Consider the following 9,276-nt stretch of genomic DNA (forward strand, 5'->3'; position numbering starts at 1 on the left):
ACCAAAAGCTGATGGTCTCAGACCTCGAATGTTCCAACATGTTATTGTAAATGATTTCATCTCCAAGTGTAATCTGTTCAAAAAAACAAATAATAATCTAGATATTAAAAAATAATACTAGTAACAAATGAAAAGGAAAAAAAGTGTAAAAAGAGGAAAATAGTGTTGTAGGTAAATAAATAAAATATTTTAGAGTGTATCATGTGTGAAATACTGTTAAGAATTGTCCTTATATTACTATTGGTTTAAAATGATATCCAACATGCTAAACTATGAATTATTGTGATGTCTCTAAGAGTCTCTGCTCTTCCACCATGTAGCTATATGAGGCCAGAGCAGAGCAGGTTTAGCACCAGAGGGGGGCGGGGCTGTGAGTCTTCTCACCGCTGCAGCATAGTTCAGTCCACCTGGTTTCATGGTTCAGACTCTGAACAGAACACTGAAGCCCGAGCTGCTCCCTTGCTCAGGTAACGTGGAGCAGGACCACTGACTGGAGCAGGACCACAGACTGGTGGAGCAGGACCACAAACTGGTGGATCAGGACCACAAACTGGTGGATCAGGACCACAGACTGGTGGAGCAGGACCACAGACTGGTGGATCAGGACCACAAACTGGTGGATCAGGACCACAAACTGGTGGAGCAGGACCACTGACTGGTGGAGCAGGACCACAGACTGGAGCAGGACCACAGACTGGTGGATCAGGACCACTGACTGGTGGAGCAGGACCACTGACTGGTGGAGCAGGACCACTGACTGGTGGAGCAGGACCACAAACTGGTGGATCAGGACCACAGACTGGAGCAGGACCACTGACTGGTGGAGCAGGACCACTGACTGGAGCAGGACCACAGACTGGTGGATCAGGACCACAGACTGGAGCAGGACCACAAACTGGTGGATCAGGACCACAGACTGGAGCAGGACCACAAACTGGTGGAGCAGGACCACTGACTGGTGGAGCAGGACCACAGACTGGAGCAGGACCACAGACTGGTGGATCAGGACCACAGACTGGAGCAGGACCACAGACTGGTGGAGCAGGACCACAAACTGGTGGAGCAGGACCACTGACTGGTGGAGCAGGACCACTGACTGGTGGAGCAGGACCACAGACTGGAGCAGGACCACAGACTGGTGGATCAGGACCACAGACTGGAGCAGGACCACTGACTGGAGCAGGACCACAAACTGGTGGAGCAGGACCACTGACTGGAGCAGGACCACAGACTGGTGGATCAGGACCACAGACTGGAGCAGGACCACAGACTGGATCAGGACCACAGGCTGGTGGAGCAGGACCACAGGCTGGTGGAGCAGGACCACTGACTGGTGGAGCAGGACCACAGACTGGAGCAGGACCACAGACTGGTGGAGCAGGACCACAGACTGGAGCAGGACCACAAACTGGTGGATCAGGACCACAGACTGGTGGATCAGGACCACAGGCTGGTGGAGCAGGACCACAGACTGGTGGATCAGGACCACAGGCTGGTGGAGCAGGACCACAGACTGGAGCAGGACCACTGACTGGTGGAGCAGGACCACAGGCTGGTGGAGCAGGACCACAGACTGGTGGAGCAGGACCACAGACTGGAGCAGGACCACAGACTGGTGGAGCAGGACCACAGACTGGTGGAGCAGGACCACAGACTGGAGCAGGACCACAGACTGGGGCAGGACCACAGACTGGTGGAGCAGGACCACAGACTGGATCAGGACCACAGACTGGTGGATCAGGACCACAGACTGGAGCAGGACCACAAACTGGTGGAGCAGGACCACTGACTGGTGGAGCAGGACCACAGACTGGTGGAGCAGGACCACAAACTGGTGGAGCAGGACCACAAACTGGTGGATCAGGACCACAAACTGGTGGATCAGGACCACAGGCTGGTGGAGCAGGACCACCGACTGGTGGAGCAGGACCACAGACTGGTGGAGCAGGACCACAAACTGGTGGATCAGGACCACAAACTGGTGGATCAGGACCACAGACTGGTGGAGCAGGACCACAGACTGGAGCAGGACCACAGACTGGTGGATCAGGACCACAGGCTGGTGGATCAGGACCACAGACTGGTGGATCAGGACCACCGGCTGGTGGAGCAGGACCACCGACTGGTGGATCAGGACCACCGGCTGGTGGAGCAGGACCACAGGCTGGTGGAGCAGGACCACAGACTGGGGCAGGACCACAAACTGGTGGAGCAGGACCACAGACTGGTGGAGCAGGACCACAGACTGGATCAGGACCACAGACTGGTGGATCAGGACCACAGACTGGAGCAGGACCACAGGCTGGTGGAGCAGGACCACAGACTGGCGGAGCACCTGGCCGCAGTACCGCAGCCCGTGCGCCAGGTGGCGGTAGATGACGTGTCCGCTGCGGGCCCCTCAGAAGAAGAAGAAGAAGACGACGCTCTAACAACACTCTGTCCGCCATTTGGGCTGTTTACACTCCGGGTTTCTTCTCTCCCTCTTCTAATCAAACTGAACCAGCTGGTACCTGCGGTGGTACCTGCGCGCGAGAAAGCAGCACGTCACAGCGACTGTGATGGCGGCGGACCGGCGCGAGGACAAAGGTGAGGCGCGAGCAGGCTGCGCTGTTAGCATTAGCACGTGTGCTATCTTTGTCCTGCGGAGCCTGCGGTTCGTCCAGCTGCCGGTTAGTAACGCCTGTGTCGGTAACCGGCAGGTCGGTCGCCGCGTGCGGGCTGGTTATCGGCCAGGTGTCGATCAGCTTCGGCTCCCGCGGGACCTCCTTTCATCTGTAGCCCTTTGTTAGCCGCTGCTAGCCGCCCGAGGCCTCCCCGCTGATCAGCGTGCCGCCAGACTCCGTTCACAAATCTGCTGTTTCTGCAAAACACATTTTATGCTGCCTGTTCGTTTGTGTTTGTTTACGGGACAGTCCTTTCTCTAAACAGCGTCGTGTTCTGATAGGTTCGGCCTGGGACTGACCGATGAAGACTTCATGGAAAGAATAAATATCTGCTGTAGGTCTGATGTTTATAACCTTTAACTTCCGTTAAGTTATGTGGTGGGAGAAGAACTCAGACCAGGTACCAAGGCCCCCCTTCAGACCCACAGGACCTTTATTTCAGATTTCGGTGGTCAGCCTGGGGTATTGTGTTGTGGTACACGACTGTTTCTGTACTGAGGTTCAGTAGGTTCAATAACGGATGGATTTTACCGAGTGGTCGCTCACAGACTCCTCTGCATTGTCTAACTAATCTTCTCATGTTTGGTCACCATCTGGTCCGTCTCTGTTCCTCAGAGGACGGCGCTGCGTCCTCAGACCTCAGCTGAGCCGCGTTTACACCAAAAGTACCCGGGACTTCTATGGTGCGTTCAAGTTGTACTGGGAAGACCTTCCAACAGGACGCCCCCTATCGTCTAACCGCCCTACCCCGACTTGGTGATCCAAGATGGCGGCTCCGTGCTTTTACTGTTTGTTAGCATTCTGCGTATTTGTGCATCGTGTACGGGCTTGTTGCTGCTGTCTGTTAGTGAGCCTAAATACAGCACAATGCGTTTCTATCGCGCGGCGTTGGTAACAGTGGTTATCCTGGCTAGTTGTAAACAACGACTGGCGAGGGTGGCGACGGAGCAGTGGATAAGACACATGCCTTTTGTGTGAGAGACCCGTGTTCCGTCCACCATTGTGTCCCTGAGCAAGACACTTGACCCCTAGTTGCTCCAGAGGCGTGCGACCTCTGACATGTATAGCAATTGTGTAATTGCTCCGGTCAGTGGTCCTGAATTGTGTTACTGGAACACGCCGTCAACTCGGGTGTGACGTTCTTGCCAAAGTAAATAAAAATATTTAATGAAGACCCAGAGCAGATCTGATGCCTACATTTAACCTGGGCACTATGTAGTTTGTCCGAGTGGGTTAAGTTAGCTACCGTTAGCTTAACTTCATCGATAGCTAACATTAGCGTCGTAACATTAACACGTCCCGTTTAATAAGTAGAGCTGTATTTCAATGTATAAGTTCTCCCAGAGCCGTTAAATAAGATTTTCTCAATAGTTGATCCAAGGACCGGTTAAAACTATATCTGTAAGCGCTCCGACATACAGCCAATCACAGTCTGCCACATCATGCTGCCGGTGTGTGTGTTAGTATGTAGCTAGGTGCTAGCATGGCTGCAGGCAGACTAGTTCATGTTGCTGGTGTGTTTCAGATGGACTGTTAGCATGTAGCTAGGTGCTAGCATGGCTGCAGGCAGACTAGTTCATGTTGCTGGTGTGTTTCAGATGGACTGTTAGCATGTTAGCATGTAGCTAGGTGCTAGCATGGCTGCAGGCAGACTAGTTCATGTTGCTGGTGTGTTTCAGATGGACTGTTAGCATGTTAGCATGTAGCTAGGTGCTAGCATGGCTGCAGGCAGACTAGTTCATGATGCTGGTGTGTTTCAGATGGACTGTTAGCATGTTAGCATGTAGCTAGGTGCTAGCATGGCTGCAGACAGACCGGTTCATGTTGCTGGTGTGTTTCAGATGGACTGTTAGCATGTTAGCATGTAGCTAGGTGCTAGCATGGCTGCAGACAGACCGGTTCATGTTGCTGGTGTGTTTCAGATGGAGAGCTGAACGTTCTGGAGGATATTCTGACCGAAGCTCCAGACCAGGATGACGAGCTGTACAACCCCGAGACCGAGCGAGACATCAGCGACAAGAAGGGTACCTGTACAACTGATACTACTGATACTACTGATACTACTGTGACTTATACTACTGCTGATAGAAACAGCTGATAACAGTAAATAATAGTAAGTTGTAGGCGTGTGTCTCACGTAAACCGTCCGCTCTGTCTGTCAGGAACAAAGAGGAAGAGTGACCGCTCAGACAGCCAGGACCTGAAGAGGCGTCGCCCCTCATCAGGCCACGCCCCCTCCAGGTCGTCCTCCAGCAATAAAAGAGCCCCGGGACCAGCCCTCTCCGCCTCCTCTTCTAAGAAGGTGGCGTCCAGCCCCCGTGGCCGCCACACCGCCACCACCAGTAACGCCGCTACCGGCAGCAGCTACCATCATGAATACTACGAGGAGCGAAAGGCGCGGCGAGGGGCCCGAGAAGCGACCAGGAGCCGCGGAGGAGAGGACGTACGACGCAGAGAGTCTCCGAGAGGCCTGGAGGGTCTGAGCCAGGTACTGATACCACCACTTCCTACAGTACGAAACTTTTCTTGACAGCCAATCAGCTTTCAGCTGGGTGTCCAATCATTTTCATTTCCTGTTTGTCTTCAGAAGTTGCGACGTGACGAGCGGCGTGCAAGCCCCTCCCCCCATGGGGAGGACAACCAATCAGAGGAGGAGGTGGCAGCAGAGTACGGCTCAGAGCCGGGGTCTGGAAGCTCCTCCCCTGCCGGCTCCCACGTAGAGGAAGAGGACGAGGAGGACCAGGAGGAAGAGGAGGATGAGGAGGAAGAGGAGGGCATGGAGGAGGAAGAGGAGGAGGAGGAGGAGGAAGGAGAGAAGGAAGATGAAGAGGAGGAAGAGGAGGAGTATGAGCGCCGCGGCGGCGAGGCAAATGACTATGACACTCGCAGCGAGGCTGGCGACTCGCGCTCCGCCTCCTCCGTCAGTTTCTCTGACGACGGCGAGTCGGTGCACTCGGGCTCGGCCTCCGAGGCCTCAGGTAACCATGGCAACAAAGCATCTGTTGTCAGAGTAGAGCAGATGTGTGTGAGAACAGCTGGTGGGTTGAATTCTGTCCTTGATCCCGACAGGTTCGGAGAAGAAGCGGGAGAAGCTGTCATCGTCTGTCCGAGCAGTTCGCAAAGGGATGGAGAGTAAGTACTGCGATGTCTACTAGCGTCGAGTACCACATTACTGTACTAACCACTGACTGCTAAAGGGAGAACCGATGTTCCCTCTGATGTAATCGCAGCCACTTCCTGTGTTGTTTCAGATCCGACCAGTAAACTGCGTTACATCCTGCGAGACGCTCGCTTCTTCCTCATCAAGAGCAACAACCACGAGAACGTGTCACTGGCGAAAGCTAAGGTACTGGTGTTTACACGTCCCGTAGAAAAGGGGAGAGACCGCCTTACTGATGTTTGTGTTACCTTCAGGGCGTGTGGTCGACGCTGCCGGTGAACGAGAAGAAGCTGAATGCAGCTTTCCGCTCGGCTCGGAGCGTCGTTCTCGTCTTCTCTGTGAGGGAGAGCGGGAAATTCCAAGGTTAAAACTGATCAATAATTCATATTTTTGCATGTCTACATTGTCCATTTCAGAGTGTTGATCAGGTTCCTTTGTCTCGTCTGGTCGTTTTTAGGTTTCGCCCGTTTGGCCTCAGAGTCTCATCATGGAGGATCTCCGATCCACTGGGTTCTTCCTGCCGGCATGAACGCCAAGATGCTGGGAGGAGTCTTCAAGATCGACTGGCTCTGCAGGTAAGCGAGGACCGTAAACGTGACTGTACGAGTCATCCAAAACATCCTCAGCCAAGTCCTGCAGCTCCGCTCTGAGAAGCAGTGTTGACCAACACAGCTTGAGACAAGACGACGGCGTTAGTACTGCTGTAACCTTCTACTCAACACAAAGTGACGTCCTTGATTCATATAAAAGTACAAACGCACCCCAAAAAGCTCCAGTGTGTTAAATATTTATGTATTATAATTAAACGTTTTATTAAATTCAAGTAACTTTGTAAATAATTTTCTCTGGCAGTAAAATTCATTCAGATTTTTCATTATACGGCAGTGAAGTTGGTATTAAATTTCATCCTAGGTGGCGTTAAAAGGTCCTAAATTTAACTTTGAGGATACCCTGATAATGTAAAATGTTCTCCTGCAGGCTGATTTACTCGGACTTGTTGTTTTTACAGGAGGGAGCTTCCTTTCACTAAGACGGCTCACCTGTCCAACCCCTGGAATGAACACAAGCCCGTCAAAATCGGACGCGATGGACAGGTGAGCTCGCTGTCTACTTTCTTCAAGTCCTGTTTTTAATTTGAGTTTCTATGTTGCAAGAAATGTTTTAATAATTTTTCAAACTTTGTTAAATATCCTTTAGGAGATCCAACCCGACATCGGCGCTCAGCTCTGTGCCCTGTTCCCATTGGACGAGAGTGTGGACATGCACCAGGTGGCTCGCCGCGTTCGTCACAAGCGTCGGACGCCGTCGGAGCCGCGGCCTAGGGGCCGACCACCACAGCGCGAACCGGGAAGGTTAGCCAATCACCAAGCTCCTCCTCCCGCTTCCTGTTCTTCTTCTTCTCCTGCTGCGACCACGGCGCCACCTGCTGCCGGACGACAGAGACGGCCGCTGCCTTTAGCCGGCGGCTAGCTATCCGTGGCTAGCATTGCTGGTTCTCTGGTGGTTGTTGTGGTTTTTCCAGTCTGGAGTTTTCCTCTGGAGTTTCCACCGGAGTGACGCCTCGCTCTGCGGCTGTGGTTGAAGTCTTAAAAAGAGTCAGGCAGGAAATGTAAATCCTCAGCAGGGAGATGCTTGTTAACAGTTGGCGCCACAAAGATTAATTCTCAGTTTCATTCTTCATTTAATTTTAAGTTTAATTCATAATTCTTTCTGATTGAATTTAAGCAGCTGCACATTTTAATCCATTTTTCTTTTATTAATTTAATTTTTTAAATTAAGTTTTTGTATTTTTTAGATTTCTTTTATACTTATTTAAATCTCTGTAGGTGCTAGTTGAGACATTTGAGAAATTTCTAAATTTTGTTGTTGCTAAATTTCTCCTTTGAAGCTCTTTTCTTTGCAGGAGTTTCGCACTTCGGAAGTTAAAAATTCAAAAAGTTTGGCTTTTAGCTGGACTGTGGCTGACCCTTTCAGAATAAAAGCAGAAAGGACTAACGTCACTGGCTGGACTGATGGATGAGGGGGTGGGTGAGGGAGGGGCGAGCGAGATTAAACTAAAACAGAGAGAGAGAAAGTGAGGCACCGTTCCCAGCGGACTGGTTCTGGTTCTTTGAGAAGGTGGTGCAGTGTGGTGGACTATATCCAATGAGAGGCTGGGATGTGTCTGAGGGGGGCGTGGTCTCAGGACTATATCCAATGAGAGGCTGGGATGTGTCTGAGGGGGCGTGGTCTCAGGACTATATCCAATGAGAGGGTGTGGTGTGTTGGGAGTGTTCCTCGCTTGTTCAAGTAAGGTAAAATTACAGAGATACATAAAGGAAAAGATGGACTCAGTTTCCAAAAAAATCCTCATGAACTGAAAAAATGATGCCCCCTCCTCCTCCCCCCTCCATGAAAGGACAGTTGTATAAGGCCCTCCTCCCCCCTCCAACCCCAGTGCGCGCACACACTGAATAAGGACTGAGAGCTCGTTAACAAAAAACTGTTTATTTGTTGTTGTGTGTGTCGCTCTCTATGAACTGAATATAAAAGTGTGTGGGAGGAGGAGGAGGAGGAGGAGGGGAGGAAGAAAAAAATAAGAGAATCCAGAACGGAAGATGGGGGGATGGGGAAGTTGGTGGTTTCTGTTTTAAGGACTGTTGCTGGTCTGGAAGGGGCGGGCTGAGAGGGGCGGGCATTGTTTACTGATTGACAGGACTGCACCATCATCATCATCATCATCACCACCCCTCCACCCTTTCAAAATAAGAGGGTTTAAAAATATGCTTAAACATGGACTGATGAGGAGGAGAAACTGTTTTTTATAATCTAAAGTTTTGTTGACACAAACAGCCCCCCCCACATATACAGCAGAAGCGGTATGTTGTCCCTTTCAGAGGCTTCTTCTTCTTTGTTTGTTTTTTTTATTGTGTGTGTGTGAAGCAAACTTTGTCAAATTGATGTTTTTTGTTTTTGGCCTTCGAACATTGAACTATTATTTATAACAGAAAGCACTGATTGGAAAATTAGTTAGAGAACAGGTAGTCATTGGTTAAATGCGTATCGACCAAAATCACAGATGTGTGTCAGAGGCTTCCCGACATACGACTCCCGGATCTTCAGAGCCTGGACTGACATACAGGAAAACTTGAACAGGAAAAGAAGGAAGAACCACTAGAAAGCAGGCTGACCAATTGAAAGGGCTGGTAGACATGAGGACGACCGGTAGGAAGGGTAGGGAGGACCCCGTAGACATGAGGACGACCGGTAGGAAGGGTAGGGAGGACCCCGTAGACATGAGGACGACCGGTAGGAAGGGTAGGGAGGACCCCGTAGACATGAGGACGACCGGTAGGAAGGGTAGGGAGGACCCCGTAGACATGAGGACGACCGGTAGGAAGGGTAGGGAGGACCCCGTAGACATGAGGACGACCGGTAGGAAGGGTAGGGAGGACCCCCGTAGACACGAGGACG

General features: G+C 51.4%; 1 protein-coding gene across 2 annotated transcripts; it reads left to right on the forward strand.

The window, feature by feature from the left end:
- Positions 1-2,393: 2,393 nt before the first annotated feature.
- LOC123966020 (YTH domain-containing protein 1-like) lies at positions 2,394-9,270 on the forward strand. 2 transcript variants are annotated; one of them, XM_046042266.1, is made up of 10 exons: positions 2,394-2,586; positions 4,586-4,687; positions 4,826-5,151; positions 5,251-5,641; positions 5,733-5,795; positions 5,915-6,009; positions 6,078-6,186; positions 6,281-6,398; positions 6,833-6,917; positions 7,021-9,270. In XM_046042266.1, the coding sequence occupies exons 1-10, from the start codon at positions 2,559-2,561 to the stop codon at positions 7,291-7,293; spliced, it is 1,590 nt and encodes a 529-aa protein (XP_045898222.1). In that variant the 5' UTR covers positions 2,394-2,558; the 3' UTR covers positions 7,294-9,270. The 2 variants fall into 2 exon arrangements, with proteins under 2 accessions (XP_045898222.1, XP_045898223.1); XM_046042267.1 differs by lacking the exon at positions 2,394-2,586 and adding an exon at positions 2,643-2,997.
- Positions 9,271-9,276: the final 6 nt, after the last annotated feature.

This window comes from Micropterus dolomieu, unplaced genomic scaffold, assembly GCF_021292245.1.
Source record: "Micropterus dolomieu isolate WLL.071019.BEF.003 ecotype Adirondacks unplaced genomic scaffold, ASM2129224v1 contig_12248, whole genome shotgun sequence".
Lineage (NCBI taxonomy): Eukaryota > Metazoa > Chordata > Actinopteri > Centrarchiformes > Centrarchidae > Micropterus > Micropterus dolomieu.